This window comes from Mauremys mutica, chromosome 2, assembly GCF_020497125.1.
Source record: "Mauremys mutica isolate MM-2020 ecotype Southern chromosome 2, ASM2049712v1, whole genome shotgun sequence".
Taxonomy (NCBI): Eukaryota; Metazoa; Chordata; order Testudines; family Geoemydidae; genus Mauremys; species Mauremys mutica.
Genome location: NC_059073.1, coordinates 70,330,562 through 70,353,921, shown reverse-complemented (window position 1 = coordinate 70,353,921; position 23,360 = coordinate 70,330,562). Strand labels below are relative to the sequence as shown.

Sequence of the window (23,360 nt, the reverse complement as noted above, 5' to 3'; positions counted from 1 at the left end):
AATGTAGGAATTGCCAGATGGGCCAGTGTTCTGTCTCTATCACTGACCATTACAAGATGCAAGAAACCCTGAAGTGGGCATTTATGGAATAACCTGCTCCTAGTCTGTCTTGTTCTTTATACTCTGCAGAACACTCATCTTTCTGCTAATCCAATGCCCATCAATTAGAAATTAGTTAATCCCTGAAGAATAAGAGTTGATCACTTCCAGTTTTCTTAAATATTACCTAGCCTTACTACAAATGTTCCCTGAATTCATATAAACGTCTGTATGTGTGCGTTCGTGCTGAGAGAAGTTTAGCAAACTATTATTTCTCCCCACCTCGAAACCGTCCCAACCTTTCCAACCTCTCTTCCAACACGAGCGTTCCCCTGTTTCTCAGCAGATTTTGGCCTCAGGCAGAGCCCCCTCCCTTCTGTCAAATGCACAAACTAAAGTAACTCCTGTATTCGCGTCTTTAATTGCTGTCACCCGCAGTAATCTCTCAGCCTATGGAGGGGCTGCTCCGAGCCGCACAAGGCGGAGGGAGGCGCCCGCGCAGGGCAGAGGCTGCGCCGCAACCCGGGGAACCGGGACCCTGCGGCTGCTCCGCTGGCCGCGCTCGCTCCCCACCTTGTGCCCTGTCGCTCTCGCGTCAGCGGAGCAGCCGCCGCGTGGAGCCCGCGCCTTAGTCCCCAGCCGCCCCCCGGGACCGAGAGTCCCCCGCGCTCAAGGATTCCTGCAGCTCACCGGGCTCCGGCTCTGAGCTCCGCGCTCCGCTTCGTCTCCAGCGCCGCTGGGTCCCGGCCGGGGGAGGAGGGCGGCACCCGGCAGAAGGGCCGGGACCAGTTTCGGGCGCTTGTGAAAATCGCCCAGAGGCACAAGCGGAGCCCGCCCCATCCTGGGCCCTGCCCTCCTAGGCCTTGGGAGGGAGCAAATGCGTCCCTCCGCCCCCGCATGAACCGAGAAAGGTGTGTGAGCCCGGAATCCCCGGATCTAAACCCCTCCCACGAACTGGGACCTCCCCCAGGAACCAGAAAAGGGGCCTCAGCCCACTTACAGTCTTTGCTCCCCTCCATGAACTGGGAAACGGGCCTGAACTCCCTTGAACTAGGGTGACCAGATATCCCAATTTTATAGGCACATTCCTGATTTTTGGGTATTTTTCTTATATACGTGCCAATTACCCTCCACCCCCTGTCCTGATTTTTCACATTTGATGGCTGGTCACCCTACTTTGAACCATGCCTGCAGATGCTCCACCGGAGCCGTGGGACCAGCGGACCCTCCGCAGGCACGTCTGCAGGAGGTCCACCGGAGCCGCAGGACCGGAGACCGCCAGAGCGCCCCCCGCGGCGTGCCGCCGTGCTTGGGGAGGCGAAATTGCTAGAGCCGCCCCTGGCAGGAAGGTGTGGTGGTGAATTGTAAGTTCAATTTTTATTGCACTCAGAGATCATGGATAAAACAGATCATAAAATGCAAAAAGTGTTGGCTTGTTTTAAACAAATATCACATAAATAGCACTGTTCTGCCCTTCAGCATTTAGACACAGAATGAGTGTCAAAACTGAACTAATACGGGAACAGATTAAACTAAAGGAGTAGCAAGTAAAGTTTCCTATTTCTTCTGGGTCCTTCTGGACACTGGGAACTCCCCCAGAGCAGTACTTGCAGCAGGGCCATGAAAAGATTTCTGGTACAGGCTCATCATGAGCCACCTGCCAGAAGGATACAGAAGCCACCTTCCAAGTGAAAACTCCACAGATGCTTGTATATGTACCTATGATGTCGAGTGAAGGTTTGTTTAGATGAGTGTGCTCCCTGATATTGCAAATACCGGAGTAAAAACAAAAGTTCTGACTTTTTATGAGTTATAAAACCTAGCACTGGGGGCCTTAAGTCTTTGCTAGTAGCACAAGGCAAACAAATGGGAAAGAGGGTTAAGCTTATACCTCTCTCCCCTTCTCTCCTCTCCATGAACTGGGAAAGGAGTTTCAGCCTCTGAAAGCCACAACACACACACCACCCTCTGCACCAGGAAAAGAGGATCAGCCTTGTTAGCACATAGGCTAGAGGTCCATAAATTGTTATGAAATTATTCTAAGGGACTATTGTCATGTAAGCCTACCCATCCCAGCATCCCACATGGTTATGGCAAGAAACTAAAAGCAAGCATGATTTTGGCTTTATTAAGCTTATACTGCTTATAGAATGAAAATGTAAGACCTGTTTTTGTAACCTATTTTCATGATTGCAAAGGTATTTTTAAAGCATAAGTGGTTGTCAGAATCTGATTGGTTCTATCTGAATATCAAACTATGAAGTGATAATGGAAGCAACAACAAAGGGAAATAATGGAACATTATCAACAGATGAACTTTGTATTACAGAATAGATGATGCATAGGATGTTTCAGCACAACATGAAATGATACAATAGAACCTCAAAGATACAAACACCAGAGCTATGAACTGACTGGTCAACCACACACCAGCGGAGACCAAAAAAAAATAAAATAAAAAGCAAACACCGTACTGTGCCTGTATTGCATCTTAAAGGTAGTGTCGGAGAAAAACATAGTTCTCACTCTCTGGTTGGGTGCAGCAGAGTCAGATATTTTATTCTCAAGCAATTGCATAGAGGGAGAGAGTGCACTAGGACACAGGGTTTCCCCCTCCTAGGCAGGTCTCTCTACAGGTAAACAATTACAGCAAGCATTTATACCTTTATTACAAACACTAATAAGCAACACCACACAGACAATAATAAGCAACAGCTGCATTTTGTTTATACATAGGTCATCCTGATAACTTATTTTTCTCACTTATTTAGACTCTAGTCTACATTCCATGTTTATCTACACAAGGTCGCAACAACTTCTCACACAGTTCTTTCCCACTCGCCTCACACAATCCTCACTTCTACAAATCTCGCGTTATTAGGGTTACAGCTAGCCTGACTCTTGCTAACAGAGACTGTCATGCATTGAAATCCCCTTCAAATCCCTGTCAGTTCTTACAGCTAGGAGGTACTGCACTGCCAGCCCAAGACAGCCCAAGCCAGTAGAGCAGGAGCAGTGCTGGGGTCTGTGCTGCTTTCCTGTAAGTCGTGGGCACCATTTCCATCTCCCCATCTCCCCTAGCCCAGGGGTGGGGGGGGGCACACTGTTTCTACCCCCTCTCCCCTGGCCCAGTAGGGGATACGCTTGCAAACTCAGTCTGACTGACCCCAGGAAAGAAGCTGTCTGGAAGGAAGCTGCTGGTTCTGAGGGGGAAGCTGCTGCTGGAGCTTGAGCTCCTGGAGCTGGAGCCAAAACTGCATTTTGTTCAGAATTATGAACATCTCCATTCCCGGGGTGTCTGTAACTCTGAGGTTCTGTTGCAGGTTAAAAAGTGTTATGCAGCTAACTACATAACCTATTATTGTCTTGTTAATCAGGCCAAAATGAATGTACCTTTGTATGTACGTTAAGTTGGAAACTTGGAGCCAATGCTATCTGGACTGCAAGGGTGACGGTGATTGGATGATGATAGGTGTGTAACTAACCACAAAGTGTAAAATGAGATTTAAAAAAAAAGTGATCTTTTATATAGCCTTATAACCCATGTGAGTCAGGGTGAGCTGCAGACTGGCCTTCAGACTGGTTGGTGAGCACCATCTTTCTGTACATGCTGTACCTGGTGTACAGTAAAACCTCAGAGTTATGAACACCAGAATTACAAACTGACTGGTCAACCACACACCTCATTTGGAACCAGAAGTATACACACAGGTAGTAGCAGATACTGTACTGTATTTGCCTTTCTGGTTTTTTTGGGGGTGGGGTGGGGGGAAGGGGTATTATGTTAAATGTAATCTACCAAAAAATAAAGGGAAAGCTTTTAAAAAGAGATTTGACAAGGTAAGAAAACTGTTTCTGTGCTTGTTTCATTTAAATTAAGGTGGTCAAAAGCATCATTTTTCTTCTGCATAGTAAAATTTAAAAGCTGTATTAAGTCAATGTTCAGCTGTAAACTTTTGAAAGAGCAACCATAATGATTTGTTCAGACTTAGGAACATTTCAGAGTTATAAACAACCTACATTCCCAAGGTGTTCATAACTCTGAGGTTCTACTGTAGTAAGAAAAATCTGACTTAATAAACCAAGTTGAACTTACTATTTGACATAGAGTGACCAGATGTCCCATTTTTAAAGGGACAGTCACTTTTTTGGGGACTTTTTTTAAAAATTGGTGCCTATTACCCCTCACTCTCTGTCTCATTTTTTCACAGATGCTATCTGGTCATCCTAATTTGACATGTCACAGATTAAGAAACTGAACAGAATCCATCATGCATTTATTTACAGCCCCTCACATCCACTATCCCTGGCCCACAACATGAACTGGGAGAGTAACCTCAGCTCCCTTAAACTTACAACCCCTCCATCCCCAGCATGAACTAAAAAAAGGGTCTCAGTCTGTCCCCCTTTGCTTTCCTCTCCTCTCCACACATTTGGAAAGGTGCCTCAGCTCCTTACATCCGCTACACCACTCCCACCCAGAATGAGAGAACCTACATTGAGAGTCATTAGTTTCTGATAGCAGCATGAGATATCTTGCTTCTAGGGCACAGCTCTAGATGAAGCAAGGAGAGGAAAGAAAATAGTCACAAATATTACTTCTTTTTAGAGAGAATCTTAAAACTACTAAAACCTTGCCAGTGCCATTAACACAGAGAAGAGGGTTTAAAAAAAAAAGAGAGAGAGAGGGAAACAAGTTACTCGGCATTGACAGGGTTCTTTGAACAACTGGATTCCTCTGCTGGAAGTGACATAGGAGAAATTAACTTCCCATGCTGTAAAATTCTTAGAAAGAAACATTGTTGACTTAGCTGATAAAAACCAAAAATAAAGGGATTAACAGCCACAGCTGCTTTTCTCCCCTTGCTCAGATCACAAGAGGAAATAAGATACTTGTGTTTGGACTCAGAGAGTAGGTGAACATTTATCAAAAGGGCCCTCCTGACTGGAGAAAGGCTTCCTTGGATGGATGATTCTCCAAGGTCTGGATGATTGTGTTTATTTTGTTCATTAGGTGTGATTTTTAATTGCATACAATTGGATAAAAGGAGACCTCTAACACCCAAATACCTTTGTTTAGATTTTTTTGAAAGGTTGCAAAAAACTATTTAAATAAAAACTTGGCCCCCTGTATTGCTAACCTCAAGCATTCAAAAATAGTGAATCAGGTATCCCAAAATCACAATTGTCTTAAAAATCCATGAGATTTTAAAAACATAATACATTTTTACTTCCTTTCTTTTTGAGTTCTGCTTTCAGAGCTCTTAGGTTGCACTCCTGTCCTTGGAATCTATGAAAATGTGACCTAAGAAACCATTCTGAAGATCTAGTCTGATGTCTTGCATTATACTCGTCACAGAACTATAAGGCATGTTTTCTAATCCTTTAATCATTCTTGTGGCTCTTTTCCAAACCCTGTCCAATTTATTGACATCCTTCTTGAATTGTGGACACCAGAACTGGAGACAGTATTCTAGCAGCAGTCAAACTAATGCCAAATGTAGAGAGAAAATAACCTCTATTTCTATTCAAGATTCCCCTCTTTATGCATCCAAGGCTTGCATTAGCCCTTTTGGCCACAGCATCACATTGGGAGAACATAAGCAGCTGATTAACCCCCACAACTCCCACATCTTTCTCAGAGTTACAATTTCTCAGGATAGAGTCACCCATCCTGTAAGTATGGCCTAGATTTTTTATTCCTGGATGTATACATATACATTTAGCTGTATTAAAGCATATTATTTGCTTGAGCCCAGCTTACCAAGTGATCAGATTTCTCTGTATTAGTAACATTTCCTCTTCATTATTTACCATTCCCCCAAATTCAGTGTTACTTGAAAACTTTGTCCGTGATGATTTTGTTTTCTTCTTAATAAGCACAGGGCCAAGAACCGATCCCTGCCAGGCCTCGCTAGAAACACACACACTCAATTCCCCATTTAAAGTTACATTTTGAGACCCATCAATTAGCCAACTTTTAATAAATTTATGTGTCAGGTTAATTTTATTCTAGAATTTTAATCAAAATGTTGTGCAGTACCAAGTCAGACACCTTAGAGGAGCTAACTATATTACACCAGCATTACCTTTATCAACAAAACTTGTAAACTCATAAAAAAAATAGCTATCAGTGTAGTGGGGCAGGGTCTATTGTCCATAAACCCGTGTTGATTGGCATGAACTATATTACCTTCTTTAATTCATTATTAACCAAGTCCCATACCAGCTGCTCCATTATCTTGCCCAGGATCGATGTCAGGCTGACAGGCCTATAATTGTCATCTCATTTACCCTTTTTACTGGCTTAATGGACAGGGGAAACACAGTAGACATGAGACATTTTGATTTTTGTGAACCTTTTGGCACAGTCCTACTTGACATTCTCATAAGCAAATGAGGGAAATGCAGTCTAGGTTAAAATACTATAAAGTAGGTGCATGACTGGTTGAAAAACTATACTCAAAGAGCAGTTATCAATGGTTCACTGTCAAACTGGGAGGACGTATCTAAGTGGGGTCCCACAAGGGTCTGTCCTGGGCCCAGTACTATCCAATTTTTTCATTAATGACTTGGATAATGGAGTGATGCATATGCTTATAAAATTTGCCGAGGGTATTAAGAGGGGAAAGAAAACAAGTACTTTGGAGGACAAGATTATAATTCAAAAGGATCTTGATAAATTAGAGCATTAGTCTGAAATCCACAAGATGAAATTCAATAAAGCCATGTGCAAAGTACTACACTTAGGAAGGAAAAATCAAATGCACCAATACAAAACCAGGACTAACTGGCTAGGTGAGAAGTATTGCGTACAAGTATCTAGGAGTTACAGCAGATCACAAATTGAATATGAGTCAAGAATGTAATGCAATTGTGAAGAAAACTAATATTCTGAGGTGTGTTAACAGAAGTATCATATGTAAGGCACAGGAGGTAATTGTTCTGCTCTACTTTAGCTGAGGCCTCACCCGTGCTAAGTAATGTGTCCAGTTTGGGGCAACACATTTAAAAAAACATGTGAACAAAGAATGTAGGTCAGACTTACCCGATGGGGAACTCTATCCTGAGAAGCAGTGACTAGTACTGGGTTTACAATGGCACCGCTAGTGCCATGGTGCCGGGCCCAGGCTCCAAAGGGGACCTGGCCCACTCTGCTTCGGCTGCAGTCCAAGGCCCCACCAGCAATTCTCCAATCCCCTGTCTCTTCCACGCCTCCTCCCCCGAGCGTGCCACATTCCCAGCCCTCTTACTCCCAGCACTTCCCCTGCCGCCGAACAGCTCTTTGACGGCGCTCCTGGAGGGAGGGAGAGGAGCGGGGCCGCAGCGTGCTCGAGGGCAAGGTGGAGACGAGGCGGAGCAGGGCCTTGGGGAACGGGGTGGAATCGGGGCAGGGGTGGAGCAAAGGCGAGGGAAGAGGGAAGTCACTGCAGGGGGAGGGGGGGAAGCTGGGGTACCCTAACTTCCCAGGGACATTAGTCCCAACTTGGCGAGGAGGAGGATGACAGATTTCCTCTGCCCTCTCCCCTGCACAGAGCAGCTGGGTCTGGGTTAGATCAATCCCCAGAAACCTCCCCCGGCTGCAGGAAACTCTGAACCATGGTGGGAGGGAGATTTACAAGGGGGTCTGGGTGCAGGCTGTGAGGCTTGTTGGGGTGGGGGTTGTGGAGGTGGAGTGAGGCAGTATGGGGTCCAGAGGTATGGTTGTTGGGCAGACAAGGGGAGCCACTCCCTGCATTGTGACCCCTCCTCCCCACTTCCTGGTCCCATTGCTCCTCAGCCTCAGGGGGAGGGGACACTGTATGGGGAACTGTTCCCCCTGTCCAGCCAACCCCTGTGCATCTGGATCCCCCTCCTTGCACTCATCCCCCCCTGCTGAGCCTCACCTCTCCGCACCCAGAACCCCGCACTGAGCCACCTAAAACACACACCCCAAGCCTCACCCCCTGCATTGGGAGTCCCCCACACCCAGACCCCCAACCAGCTGCCCCCCTGCTGAGTCCCCCTGCACCCAAATCCTCCCCCTGCTGACCCCTAACCACCTTCACAGACTCTGCTGCAGAGTCCCTTCCTGTTGCAGCCAGAATCCCCAATGAACACTTGTGCATCCAGGCCCTCCCACTGAGGTGCCTGCACCCAGACTGTGCCACACAGAACCCTGGTACTTGTGAGAATTCTGCACTACAAATTAAAAATTTGGTGCCAAAATTTTTAAAATTTGAAAATTATACAAAATTCTGCATATTTGTGTTGTCAAAATAACAGATGCTATTGTGTCAATTAACAAAGATGTATACAGTAATGATACATTTCATTAATAACAATAAAATTCATCCATATCCCAATGAGATATTTAAAACCACATGTATATACTTAACATACAGGTTGTTAGACCTGGCCAGGCTAATGGTCTTTATAATGTCTCTCTAGTCAATCGCATACTCAATTATCCATATATGGTAGGTTGAAGTATTGTTGACTGGTCTGTTATGTATAACACAGTTTCTTTTCTTCTTCAGAGGCTCAGAGGTTTCTTCACTGTGTATTGATATATTCTGGTGTCTCCATTCTGTGGGATGCCCCCTTAAACAGCTTAAGTTGGTTAACATGAGATAAAAATGTTTTACATTTCCCTAATACGTGAAATATGGCTTTCTTATTTCTTATATAGCAGTATTCTTGAGATAAAAATAATATAAAGTAATAGAAACAATCTTAATATAACAAGGTAGGCAAATAATAAGGATTTTATCAAGTTTTAAATAAAAAGGTGGCAACTCAACTCATTAAATGTTTAATTATTTTGTTAACTTTTTAGTTTTCCAAAATACTTTCTTATAATAATTTTAACTATACAAGATAAGGCATTAAGAGCTTAAATACTATTTTGACACCATTCTTCTTTAATTGTAAGTTTGTCCTATGTCATGTACGTTGTCTTGTGTTCTGTGTCACGTGACTAATTTGTTTTTATTTGCAACAAAAATCAACTTTACAAATAAATTATAATTGAGTATAATGAGTGGTATCACACTTTTCAAATATTATGGTTGGGTTATAACCATAATACCAAACTTTTTTTTTTTGCAGAGCTCAAAAAGGCCTCAGATATAAATACAGTAACTCCTCACTTAGGGTATGTCTACACTATGGGATTATTCTGATATTACAGAAGCTAATTTTTGGAAACAGACTGTATAAAGTCGAGGGCATGCGGCCATACTAAGCACATTAATGCGGCGATGTGCATCCATGTACTGAGGCTAGCGTCGACATCCAGAGCATTGAACTGTGGGTAGCTATCCCATAATTCCCACAGTCTCTCCCGCCCATTGGAATACTGAGTTGAGATCCCAATGCCTGATGGGGCCAAAAATTTGTCACGGGTGGTTATGGGTAAATGTCGTCAGTCAATCCTCCCTCCGTGAAAGCAACGGCGGACAATCATTTCGCGCCCTTTTCCCTGGATTGCCCAGGCAGACACCATAGCACGGCAACCATGGAGCCCAATCAGCCTTTTTTCACTGTCACCGTATGTCTGTTGGATGTTGCTCATAGATGCGGTACTGCAGTGCTACACAGCAGCATCCCCTTGCCTTTGCAAGTTAGCAAAGACAGTTACCAGCTCCACTGTACCATCTGCTGCTTTGCAAGTTGACAATGACTGTTACCAGTCATACTGTACCATCTGCTGCTGTCATGGGTGCTCCTGGCCGGCCTCTGTGAGGTCGGTCGAGGGCGCCTGGACAAAAATGGTTATGACTCCTCTGGTCATTCTCTTCTTTAAGTTTTGTCTAATGGCGAGTCAATCCTGCCTAGAGTATCAGGCAAGCCTACTAAAGAACCAGAGAGGCAAACGGCCGCTCCGGGTCAGAGCCCCAGACATCCCACAGAAATGATGAGCTGCATGCCATTCTAGGGAGTTCCCCTGCAACAACCACACCTGTTGCTTCTCTCCTCCCCCACCCCTCCTGGGCTACCGTGGCAGTTATCCCCCCATCTGTGTGATGAAGTAATAAAGAATGCAAAGGGTGGGAGGGAGGGCAGTTGGCTTACAGCAAAGTAGAGCGAACCACCATTCTGCACTTACTCAGCCTCAGAGGTAAAAGTGAGTCGTTACGGTCCAGTACGGCGTGCCGGAAAGAGCCAGTACACCGTGCCGGACCGCATCAGCTTCTGCAGCGGGGATTTAAAGGGCTCTGCGGGGAGCCCTGAGCCCTTTAAATCCCGGCCTGCTGCTCCAGAGGCTGGGCTGGGGCCGGCATTTAAGCGCTCCTCTGAGCTTCCTGCCATGGCGGGAACCTCGGAGGTGCCCTTTAAATCCCGGCCCTGGCCACCTCCGGCGGCTGGGCTGGGACCGACATTTAAAGGGCTCCTCCAAGCTCCCCGCTGCGGCAGGAAGCCCAGAGGAACCCTTTAAATCTCGGCCTGCCACGGCGGCCGGGCCGGACAGCGGGGAACTTGGAGGAGCCCTTTCAATCCTGGCCCCTGACCCCGGCCCTGGCCTGCAACTCCGGTGGCCAGGCTGGGGCCAGCATTTAAAGGGCTCCTCCAGGCTCCCTGCCGTAGTGGGGAGCTTGAAGGAGCCCTTTAAGTCCCACCCGCTGCTTTGGCAGCTGGGCTGGGGCCGGCATTTAAAGGACCTGGAGCTCCATGGCGGCTGGAGCCTCAGGCCTTTTAGTTGGCCCCGGGGGCTACCAGCCACCTCTGCAGCTGGGAGCCCCCTGGGTGATTTAAAGGCCCTGGGACTCCCAGCCACAGCTGGTGCCCCAGTGCCTTTAAATCTTGAGGCCACGCCTCTACCGGATGAGCCCCTGCCCCCTCCGGCCGTACCGGTAAGTCCCGTGACTTACTTTCACCCCTGCTCAGCCTATAGCTGAAAATGGGAATCTCTGACAAGCACTAGGATAGAAGCACAGGCAGGACTGAATCTCTATTTGTGTGTGGGCCTTTGGTTGACACTGGTAAAATACAAAATGTCCCAGGATACGTATGTTGGGGGACAGTTCTAAACGACAGCTTCATTTTTTTTATTTGCAGCAAAATGTAGAGGTCTAATTACACTGGTCTACAATTTTTGAGAAGTCGTCTGCTTCAGAGATAAAATGTGCTATTATTATGTATTTTGATGTGCTGAATTCAAATATGACAATTAAAACAACCGATTGGCTACTGTTTCTAAGATATTTAAGTTTTTACATTTAATGTCTATGTATATTGTGTAGATAGTAGAGTTTTAATCATAAATTGTAAACCTAGGTCTTTTCATGTGTTTATGGTTGCTTTACATGATAATATTTCACCTGTCCTGTTTATGTAACACTTTAAAAATCAGCAAAAGGGTTATATAAATAAAATTTATTATGAAACAAACGGCCAAAAACTATTATGTACATAGGTTAGTCCTATTCAGTGTCTGCTCGGTGCTTCTTGGCTTGTCTCTTGTATTCATTAAATGGAGCATCTCTTGTCACTGTCCAGCAATAATCTGCAAGCATTGATGGGCTCCATTTGCCCTGATAGCGTTTCTCCATTGTTGCAATGTCCTGGTGAAATCGCTTGCCGTGCTCGTCGCTCACTGCTCCGCAGTTCGGTGGAAAAAAATCTAGATGAGAGTGCAAAAAATGTATCTTTAGTGGCATGTTGCCACCAAGGCTTTTGTATGCCTTGAGGAGGTTTTCCACCAACAACCTGTAGTTGTCTGCCTTGTTGTTTCCAAGAAAATTTATTGCCACTAACTGGAAGGCTTTCCATGCCGTCTTTTCCTTGCCACGCAGTGCATGGTCAAATGCATCATCTCGAAGAAGTTCACAAATCTGAGGACCAACAAAGACACCTTCCTTTATCTTAGCTTCACTTAACCTTGGAAATTTTCCACGGAGGTACTTGAAAGCTGCTTGTGTTTTGTCAATGGCCTTGACAAAGTTCTTCATCAGACCCAGCTTGATGTGTAAGGGTGGTAACAAAATCTTCCTTGATTCAACAAGTGGTGGATGCTGAACACTTTTCCTCCCAGGCTCCAATGACTGTCGGAGTGGCCAATCTTTCTTGATGTAGTGGGAATCTCTTGCACGACTATCCCATTCGCAGAGAAAACAGCAGTACTTTGTGTATCCAGTCTGCAGACCAAGCAAGAGAGCAACAACCTTTAAATCGCCACAAAGCTGCCACTGATGTTGGTCATAGTTTATGCACCTCAAAAGTTGTTTCATGTTGTCATCTGGATCGTGAACGATGTTGAGGGCTGCCATCACACCATCGATGTTGTTGCAGGCTACAAGATCACCTTCCATGAAGAAGAATGGGACAAGATCCTTTTGACGGTCACGGAACATGGAAACCCTAACATCACCTGCCAGGAGATTCCACTGCTGTAGTCTGGAGCCCAACAGCTCTGCCTTACTCTTGGGTAGTTCCAAATCCCTGACAAGGTCATTCAGTTCACCTTGTGTTATGAGGTGTGGTTCAGAGGAGGAGGATGGGAGAAAATGTGGGTCCTGTGACATTGATGGTTCAGGACCAGAAGTTTCATCCTCTTCCTCTTCCGACTCAAGTGAGAATGATTCTGATGCATCAGGAACCGGCAGTCCTTCTCCGTGGGGTACTAGGCGTATAGCTGATGGAATGTTTGGATAATGCACAGTCCACTTTTTCTTCTTTGACACACCTTTCCCAACTGGAGGCACCATGCAGAAGTAACAATTGCTGGTATGATCTGTTGGCTCTCTCCAAATCATTGGCACTGCAAAAGGCATAGATTTCCTTTTCCTGTTCAACCACTGGCGAAGATTTGTTGCACAAATGTTGCAGCATATGTGTGGGGCCCACCTCTTGTCCTGATCTCCAATTTTGCAGCCAAAATAAAGGTGATAGGCTTTCTTAACCATAGTGGTTATACTGCGCTTTTGTGATGCAAAAGTCACTTCACCACAAACATAGCAGAAGTTATCTGCACTGTTCACACAAGTACGAGGCATCTCTGCTCACTTTGGCTAAACAGAAATGTGTCCCTTTGCAAAATCAAACACTGACAAATAAGAGAGCTCGACACTTTATGATTTCTAGAGCTGATTTGTTCAGCAGAGTGATGTAAGCTTTGTTATGATTGCATCATCCATGACTTCTAGGAATAACATGATGCAATTCATATCATGTATGATGCAATACCAGCTTCAGATTGCATCATTCATTGTTTTGCCTAAAAAGCAAGTACTGTCCAAACCCAGTCATAGATTTATTCATAGATCCAGTCAAAGATGTATTTTAGTCATTTCTGGTTTAAATTGAGATCCCTTCCCTTTATAACTCACTTATCCTCCGCTATTCCCAAGTCAAGGGTCGTATATACTGACCCAATAGCATAACTTGAAAACTAGAGCCAATCAACAATTTTAAGCATGATTTTCGTTCTCAGTGACCCAGAATTAGTAAAGTTTGACTACATTTATTTCAGAAGCATTTTGGCTGTAGAGCAATGTTATCTGATTGTGATTGTGAGCCCTGGTAACAAGGAATAGGCGCAACCGCGTGGTGCTGCTGACTGGGGAGAGCAGCCTGAGGCAGAAGCCTCCAGCTGGCATGATAGTCAAGGCAAGACTGAATCTCCATTAGACAAAACTTAAAGAAAATGACCTGGAGTCATTCCTATTTTTGCCCAGGCACCCCCGGCCGATCTCACCAAGGCCAGTCAGGAGCACTCACGGGATGACGATGACGGATACCAGTCCTACTGTACCATCTTCCGTTCGCAAGGGAAGGGAAGGGGATGCTGCTGTGTAGTGCTACAGCAACGTGTCTGCCGGCAGCATCCAGAACACACGGTGACATCGAAAAAAGGCGAGAAATGATTTTTTTTCCCTTTGCTTTCACAGGGGGGGCTGACGACATATACCCTGAACCACCTGTGACAATATTTTTGACCCTTCAGGCTTTGGGAGCTCAGCCAAGAATTCAAATGGTTTTCGGAGAGTGCGGAAACTGGGATAGCTACAGTCGTCAGTTGCCTCTCCCTCTTTGAGCGTCCATTTGATTCTTTGGATTTCTGGTACTCTTGTCTCAGCTCCTTAAGTTTCACGCAGCACTGTGTGGAATCCCTGTTGTGGCCTCTGTGCATCATATCCTTGGAGATTTTTTTCAAATGTTTTGGCATTTCGTCTATTGGAACGGAGTTCTGATAGAACAGATTCATCTCCCCATACAGAGATCAGATTCAGTATTTCCCATACGGTCCATGCTGGAGCTCTTTTTTGATTCTGGGACTGCATGGTCACCTGTGCTGATCAGCTCTCCATGCTGGGCAAACAGGATATGAAATTCAAAAGTTTGCGGGGCTTTTCCTGTCTACCTGGCCAGTGCATCCGAGTTCAGATCGCTTTCCAGAGCGGTCACAATGGTGCACTGTGGGATAGCTCCCGGAGGCCAATACCGTCAAATTGCGGCCACACTAACCCTTATTAGAAATGGCAATACCGATTTCAGCGGGAGGAGTACAGATATCGATATGAAGAGCCCTTTATATTGAAAAAAAGGGCTTTGTTATGTGGAAAGGTGCGTGGTTAATTCGGTTTAACGCTGCTAAATTTGAGATAAACTCGTAGTGTAGACCAGGCCTTAGTCATCCCAGTTAACATTGATCAGCAATGTAACAACGAAACAATTAGAGAACATGCTCGTTTAAAGTTGTGCAATGTTCCCTTATAACATTGTTTGGCAGCTGCCTGCTTTGTCCACTGCTTGCAGGAAGAACAGCCCATTGGAGCAAGCTGGTGGGGGCTTGGAACCAGGGTGGATCGACAGCCCCCCATCAGCTCTCCACTCCCCTAAGTTCCCTAGGCAGCAGCTGCCCAGCAGGATATCAATTGCTGGCAGTTCAACTGTCCCTCCCCCCCACTGCCATGTGCTGCTCCTGCCCTCTGCCTTGGAGGAGGCTCCTGCTTGCTGTGCGGGGGGGAAGAGGAGGGCTAATGTCAGAGTGTCCCCCTGCTCCTGCCCCCCACTTACCCCATCTCCATGGGGGGGAGGGGGACACAACAGGGCTCAGGACAGAGGGCGCTTGCTGGCAACAGCTGCTGTCTCCACTTGCTGATCTACTTAAAATGGCAACGTACTTAAAGTGGGGTCAGCGTACTTAAAGGGACAATACGCATCTCTCTGTCACAGAGTGTGTGTCTGTCTGCCATGCTGTCTTCTCTCCCTCCATTTGTGCTGCCTTGTAGAGTGTGAGGCTACGTTAACACAATGTGTTAACCCTTGAGGGTTCAGTCGAGTACTAGTTCATCATTTAGCAGTAAGGCATTCCCTGGGAAATATCCCACCCTCTGACGCCACCACCTCAACCAAGCTTCACAATCATCAGTGTTGTATACGGTATTAAATTATTTAAAAGTGTGTGTGTGTGTGTGTGTGTGTGTGTAAAAAATAAATAAAATCTTCTGCCTGGTGAAAATATTTTCCCTGGAATCTAACATTCCCCTCCACCTCATTTACATTAATTCTTATGGGGAAATTGGAGTTACTTAACATCGTTTTGCTTAAAGTCATTTTTCAGGAACATAACTACAACATTAAGTGAGGAGTTACTAAATATGTACAGATAATTTCTCTCAATAATTCAATTGCAGTTTTTTAAAATTTAATAAAATGCTTTTTGTTCAAAGAAAAAAACTAAGGGAAAAATCTCAACATTAATGCAAAGGCAATATTAATAAAATCATAACTTTTTTGCTATTTCTAAATTTATTTGCACCTTTATTAAATATTATAATACAGTTAAGTGTGTTATAGCCAAAATGTCTCCTCATCTCTCTCTCATCTGGTGTGGACATGGGTTGTCTTTCTCCTATCAACAACTGGAAACAGACCAAACACCAAAATTTTCTAATAGTGACTCCCTCTATAATCAGCTCCCCACAGTGTGTTCCTAATGCTACACAAGCTCTAAGTTTTATGTCAGAATAATGTCTGCTGTCATCTGGTTTAACAATCTCTAATCAATTTCTCTCAGGATAATGAACCTCTTAATTTCCTTTTCTTTTATTATTTGGATTGAAGTTGCCAGACTAGATGAGAGAGAGATTTTAAGGCAGTGATATGACTGAATGATTGATACATGTAGTTTGCAGTCTCTTGTACTTTTAAGAAAACTACAGTTTTTCTTCCCACAAGTTACAATAACAGTTTTTAATATTTAACAATATTTAAATACACTAGTCTTCTTTCTGATGATTATCAAATCGTTCCAACAGAGCTCTTAGTATACTTCCTGGTAGTTTTTGGTGTCTGTCTCTTAGTTTTTCAATGGCAATCTTTGTCTGTTAAGAGAAGAAAGAGGGGGAAACCTTTTATATTTCAAGAATCACCACTTCAATCATCATTCTCTTCTAGTTTTCCCAAGGATGCTAAAGGTATACATAAAACTCCATGGAAAATGTTGGGGAAGGAGAGGGCAGAAAGGGTAAATCCTTCACAGGATCCCATGAAGCTCATGCTGAAGGATAGTCTCATTCCCACCCACCAGTGTATTTTTCCTTGTGGTAACCAAGCATACAAAGCAGCTAGATCTACATATGCAATAGTGCCATGGAAATGTTAGCTCACTACCACCCCATCTTGCAAACCCGGAGGCACATGAATAACTCAGGAGATTAGAATCAGAGGGGTAACCGTGTTAGTCTGTGTAAACGGGCTACTCACCGCCGCGGCGCCTCCTGCTGGTTTTTCCGGGGAATTAGCTCTTTTTCAGCCCGGAGCGCCCTCTGCAGGCTGGTGATCCCCCTTTTTCCTATCGGCCCCGTGTCCCTCCCAGGACCCGGTGCCCCTTTAACTATAATTGGGTCTCCCCCTCCCAGGGGAACCCCCACCCTACTATCCCCACTTTGCCTCAGTAGTGGCCACTGACAGTCATGGTCTAGCCCCACACCCTGGGGCAGACTGCAGTATCAGCCCACTCATCACAGGCAAAAGGGGTTTGGACCTGCTGCTTTGTCCTACCCCTGGGCTGCCCTCTGCAACCCCCAGTACCTTTGGCCCACTGCTAGGCCGCAGCCTGGGGCTTTCTAGGCTGGAGCTCCCCAGCTCCTCAGCCTTTTCCCCAGCCCTGCTTCACTCAGGTATTCAGCCTCAAGCTAAGCAGCCAGGCCCATCCCTCTCTGAAGGCAGAGAGAGACTGTCTGGGCTTCTGGCTTCCCTGACCTTTTTATAAGCCCCAGGGCTTCAGTTTGGGGCGTGGCCCCAGCTGTGGCCACTTTGCAGAGCCACGCCTCTCAAGCCCTGGCAGGCAGCATTTCAAGCCCCTCCGGGCAGGAGCCGGGTCCACCCTGCTACAGTCTGGATCTGTGAAAAGCGACAAAGAGGCCTGTAGCACCTTTATAGACTGACAGATGTTTTGGAGCATAAGCTTTTGCCACAGTGAATACCCACTTTGTCAGATGCATGTGTTTCATTAGCTTCAATAGGACTACATATTTGATTGAAATTATTCACTTGTATTTGCAGGTTTGAGCCCTTAAACTGTAAGTGTGACTTGATATAATTTAATATTTAAGTTTGACAGGTTTTTTTTCAACTGGAGTTGTGGTAAAGATCTTTTAACTAAGCTATCACATCGGAATAGGCTTTCCACAGTAAAACCTCTGCTGCAAGGTGTAGAAGGTAGTTTCCCCCTTCAAAAACAGCTATTACCTTTTTCAAACCCTATTTTAAATGTTTACCATTCATTAAAATATGCAACAAATCATTAAATAAAATGAGAGGTTTAGGAGGTGAAACCCTGTTTTTTCAGGCATGTTAAATCACATCAGCTGTAATTTTTGTTCAGACTAAAAACTGATAAATATTCACCCTAGACCCTTTCCCTTATTCTTTTGTAATGATTAGGGCCCAGAGGGTCTTGTCTGATTATAGGCTTAATTTATGGAAAGTGGGTAAAAGTTCATAATTGTCACAGTCACCTTCTATAGAATATTATTTAAGAAGGAAAAAGGAGACATCTGAATTAAACTGAGAGGATCTACTGCTACCACCCAAGGATTGTGCTTAAAATCATGTCTGGTAAACAAGAGGAGTATCGGACTGGAACTCAATGGACCAAAATTGGTACTTCAGAAATTAGTCCTAACTGGTGGACAAAATAAAAAAAGGATGGGCTATTCTGCCCATCACCGCCTTTGGGGATCCTTTTAAAGAGCGACTTTGTGAGGGAAAGGAAAAAACATTTGTGCTACTGCCACTGCCGCTGGGGGATTTTCATTGTGACATGTGAACTTGGGCACACCAGTGGGGAGGCCTAACCAACACCACTGCCCCAGTAAAGACCCCAACTTGATACATATGAGGTCCAACTCTGTCCTCCTCTCTCTTTTGTGTCCCTTCCTGTCCCTCACCATCTAACTATTGTCCTGTCTCTCTCAGCTTTCTGCCTAATCCGGAGACTGAAAGCACCATACGGCCCTAGCATAACAAGGTGAGACGGTCCATCCAGCTCTGCCAGTCAGAGAAGGACTGGCAGAGGTAAGGGACCTGACCAGACCAACCAGATGATATCCCTGACTAGCCTCTTTGTGTCCTGAGAACATCAACAAAAGCCATATTTCCCTCAACTTTTACTACTCTGTCTCATCTCCTGTGTCTATTTTGTCAAAAGCAGGAAAATGACTATCATTCCTGATTCAAAATTGAACAACAAAACTAACTCTTCCCCACCAAGATGGGCTGCTTGACAGAGCAAGAGACTCTAACCCATATTCTTTATCTCTGAAAAAGGGATTGTTTGTTTTGCATAATCACTTAATTTCAGTGCTTTTTGCCTTGTTTTGATTCTTTTCCTTTCATGTATCTCAGTCAATACATTTCAGCTTTTGCCATGAGTTTTCTCATGTGTTTGCCATAATAACTAAGCAGCCTGTGGTCTCTGTACCCAAACCTTGTTTAAAATGGTTCATGTTGTATAACAGTCATGTAAACACCTCCAGTTCTCTGGGCCCACTTATTCCACCCAAAGTGACACAACAGCTTCCCCTCAGCATCCAAAAAATGTATTTGTTAAAGAGATCAGTGGGAGCTGTTGGGTGTTCAACGCTTGTGGAAAGAATCAGACTATTTATTTAGGCACCTAACTATGGATTAGTGAGTCTAAGATTGGGCATATATATTGACCAAGATTTTCTAAATTATAGAAATGGATGGGAGTCAGGAAATGAAAAACATTTCTGATAGTATCACTAACCCCCACAGGGTTCCAGTAAGGCCAGAACCTCAGCCAATTCATAACAGCTGAGGATCTGTCTCATAACATTTATCATTTGCAGATATGTAACTATATATCTTGTATGCAGTGTTGTTGTAACTGCATTGGTCCCAATAATAGAAGATAAAAACACACTATCACTCATAGGCAAACACTTTTCCTGAAATGATCAACTTCATATCTGACCTCTCTGTCTTTGTAATCAAAGGAAAACCTGCATAACATCTTCAAAAGATGAGACTGGGAGCTTAAATTCATAACCTTGCTGCTTCTTCTTCTTATTCACTCCCTGTGGAGCATAAGGCGCCAACCACTCTCCTCCATTCATTTTGTTCTTGAGCAAGACAGCAGATTTCATCCCACTTCATTCCCATACCTTTCATTTCCTCTTCAATGGTCCTTCGCCACATCCCCACTGGTCTACCTCTCCTCCTCCTTCCTTGTGGTGTCCATCGTAGGGCAATACGAGGGTGTCTCTCAGCATCCATTCTCAACACATGCCCCAGCCACCTCCATCTTTGTTGTTTGGCTTCATCCACTATATTGTTGATACCCATTAATCGGCTCACTTCAACATTGGTGATACGCTGTGGCCAATGTATGTTAAGAATTCGCCTAAGACACCTTCCTTCAAAGCCCCGAAGCCAACTTTCTATCTTCTTGTTGGTCCTCCATGTTTCCGCCGCATAGAGCAACACAGAGCAGATGTTCGACCTGTAGATCTCTACCTTGGTTTTCATTTGCAAGATGGTTGACCTCCAAATATTCTGAAGTCTATAAAATGCATTTGCTGCAAGACCGATTCTGGTAGATATCTCCTTCTGAATATTGCCATCAGTCGATATGTAACTACCAAGATATTTGAAGTCGTTCACCTTCTCCAATTCTACGTCACATAACACTGTCTTCGTCGAGCTGGCTGTTTTTACTTTCATTATTTTGCTCTTACCGGCATGGATATTAAGTCCTACGCACCTTGCTACTCTACCTACTCTATCAGTCTTCTCTTGGAGGTCCGTCTGAGAGCTTGAAATCAGGGTGATGTCATCCGCAAAGTCACAGTCTTCAATATGACCAGAGGGTCCCCATGCGATCCCTCTTGGCCTATCTTCAGTGGCTTTCCGCATCACCCAATCTATGACCACAAGAAATAGAATGGGCGAAATAACGCACCCTTGTCTAACTCCCATTCTCACATGGAACCACTCACTTTGCTGTCCTTCATGGCGAACACAACCTTGCTAGACACTAAAAATCATGGACTCAATAGCGATGCTGGTTTTATGTCTCATGACGAGGGGGACAGCTCAGTGGTTTGAGCACTGGCCTGCTAAACTCAGGCTTGTGAGTTCAATCCTTGAGGAGGGCCACTTAGGAATCTGGGGCAAAATCAGTACTTGGTCCTGCTAGTGAAGGCAGGGGGGATGGCTAGGCAGGCAAGGAACTAATTAGGCCTCAATTGGCTAACCTGATAAACCAGAAAGGAAGTGTTACAAGAGGGGAAAACTGGACTGGCTGAGTCAGACTGAAACAGCTCCCAAAAGAGGGAGGGCTCATTTCCTAGGTAAAGAGGAACTAAAAACTGTAGGAATTAAAAACTGTGATGTTGCACTGTACTGGTGTTGGGAGAAGGGTTTGTAATAAAATACAGACTGAACTCTAAAAGAAAGTGGGTGTAAGCAGTTTCTGGGGCAGCAGAGGATGGGAACAGAGCACCACCCTGACACATTGCTCCTGTAGGATAAATACATGAACCAGCCTCAGGGATTTTATTTCCATATATTTTTCATTAGAAATAGACTTTTCCATTCTTTACAGGAGAACTTTGATAAAATCACTGGAAGATGAAATTAGTATTGCAGCCTTAAGTGATAGCCTGAGCTAAATCTGTTTCTCTCCAAATAGTCCCCCAAACTACCCACACATTGTTATTCCCTCTGTTCCTCTCCCCCATAAATCAAATAAAGGCTAGATTTTTTCTTAGATAATTACTGATTGTGTTTGAAGAGTTTCAGTTTAGGATACAACCTTGTGAGATATCACTAGTCAGTTCCTATACCAGGGGTAGAAAACCTATGGTACGCGTGCCAAAGGCAGCACACGAGCTGATTTTCAGTGGTACTTACACTGCCCGGGTCCTGGCCACTGGTCCAGGGGGCTCTGCATTTTAATTTAATTTTAAATGAAGCTTCTCAAACATTTTAATAACCTTATTTACTTTACATACAACAATAGTTTAGTTATATATTATAGACTTATAGAAAGAGACCTTCTAAAAACATTAAAATGTATTACTGGCACATGAAACCTTAAATCAGAGTGAATAAATGAAGACTCGGCACACCACTTCTGAAAGGTTGCCAACCCCTGCCCTATACCAAAGAAAGGGAAGTGAAGACTATAGACAAGTGTCATTTCTATTGCAAAATAAACTTAACAGCCACAGAAAAATGTCTTTGGAAAAAAATGGGGAGGTAATCCCTCCAAGTCAGGAGGGATCAGTAGAGAGTAAAACAAATAGTTGCCCTTGCTCTGCAGAGAACCTTGAAGATATTCCCCTGCCTCTGCCCAAAGTTAAATTTTAGGAACCTGCCAGAATGTGTGTGTTCAATGTGATGTTTATCAAATAGTACTGTCAGCTATTCATCAGCAACTTAAATTCACAGGACAACTTAATCTGGGATAAACAGTAATCTCACCTCACAAATGGCATGAAGTTTCACTAACAGCCACTCCTGCAAACTCCTGGATTTAGAGTCAAGCTCTGTCCCTTTCTCAGGCATCCTCATTATTGAAAGATTTTGCAGGTCAAATTATGCCTTCAGATACACCTTTGCAATCCCACAGTCATCAAAGAGGAGACCACTGAAATCCTGCTGCTTCTGCTTTTTGCAAGAGTGCCCCTTTACCAAGCAAATACAGGAGGAGAACATGGAAACCTCCTTAAGTCAAGGAGCTGATTTGTCATTTTGCCTAAGTAAATCTTCTACCCTTTCCCCTTTGAAAAGAAGTCACTCCTTCCTTTTTAGACTTCTCTTTGGCCTCTGCATCTAACTTACAGGACAGAAAAAGGTGATGATTAGATGATTTGTTCTCTGGAAATTTTTAAAAGGGCAAAATATGTGTTTTCCCCTTGTCCCTGGCTTTTCTCATTGTACACTAAGGATGCCCTTCCCCTCTGTGGTGGTGGTCGGGGAAGGAGAGACAGGACGTTGATGATGTGAATCTAAGGGAAAACAAATGCTTCTATGAACTTGTAAGTGGCTGAAATCATGTTTATGCAGGTGGGGGAATCTAACTGCTCCTGTATTCCCAGGTCCAAATAAGTGGCTCAGTCTGGAACTCGGGAGCAGAAAAGGTATTTTGCTCCTTCAGGAAGTCAGTTTTAGAAACTGCTTTGTGCAGTTCCTCAACTGTCTTCTATCCATATAAGCATTTATGCTGCTCTTATCACTATAGAATCAAAAGATACCACAAAATAGAAAAGGATTAAAAAACCAAGAGGAAAGAGGCAATAATTGTACAGTCCTTCTAGCCCCCGCCGAAAAAGATTACAGGAGCTGCCTGAGGGCAAGGAGCTATGATGCAAGACATCACCTCTGCTGCCCCCAAGCCTTGTGGCTAACGACTTGCCTCTGATGAAGCGAAGCAGACAAAGGCTTTGCAAGGGAATCTGTGGTTTGGGGTGTAGGCTACAGGGAAGCTTATCCCTTCTTGATGGCTGTGGAATGCCTATATAGCTATTCTGCACTTCCTCCTTGCATTAATACACTTGCCACATAGTTTCCAGATTCCAGACAACCCAACAGGGTAAGTCTTTTCTTCCCTATTATATTGATTATAATTTGGGTGGGGCCGGGGAGAGACGGTGGGGGGAGGGCGGAGGAGGGGCTGGGAGAGGCAAAGTCTGGGAAGGAAGAATACAGGAGCACTGTTCTTTTCAGGTTTCTACACTCATTCTCTAAGATGTTAAAGAGGAGACTTGGCAGCCATGGACCATTAAAAACTCCTATAGTATTGCTGGGGAGGTCGTGCTCACTGTTTGCCCTGAACGACTTCCTGAATGAGCTACTAGTCA

At 44.6% G+C, this 23,360-nt stretch overlaps 2 protein-coding genes across 7 annotated transcripts in view; both read right to left on the bottom strand.

The window, feature by feature from the left end:
- The window catches only part of LOC123364663 (transmembrane protein 68-like), a 108,733-nt gene that overhangs the window by 51,683 nt on the left and 33,690 nt on the right, over positions 1–23,360 (bottom strand). Inside the window, exon 1 of one of the 3 annotated variants that reach the window (XM_045006958.1) lies at positions 730–822. The exons of 1 other annotated variant lie outside the window; for it this stretch is intronic. The gene's annotated coding sequence lies outside the window, so the exon portion shown is untranslated. Of the gene's footprint in view, positions 1–729; positions 823–23,360 lie in introns of those variants that run through there. One more of the 3 variants, XM_045006962.1, reaches the window with a different exon arrangement.
- The window catches only part of LOC123364664 (transmembrane protein 68-like), a 41,260-nt gene continuing 33,682 nt past the window's right edge, over positions 15,783–23,360 (bottom strand). For all 4 annotated transcript variants that reach the window (XM_045006964.1, XM_045006965.1, XM_045006963.1 and 1 more), the window contains one exon: positions 15,783–16,349. In XM_045006964.1, coding sequence (XP_044862899.1) covers positions 16,245–16,349 — 105 coding nt within the window. In that variant the 3' untranslated portion in view covers positions 15,783–16,244. The remainder of the gene's footprint in view (positions 16,350–23,360) is intronic.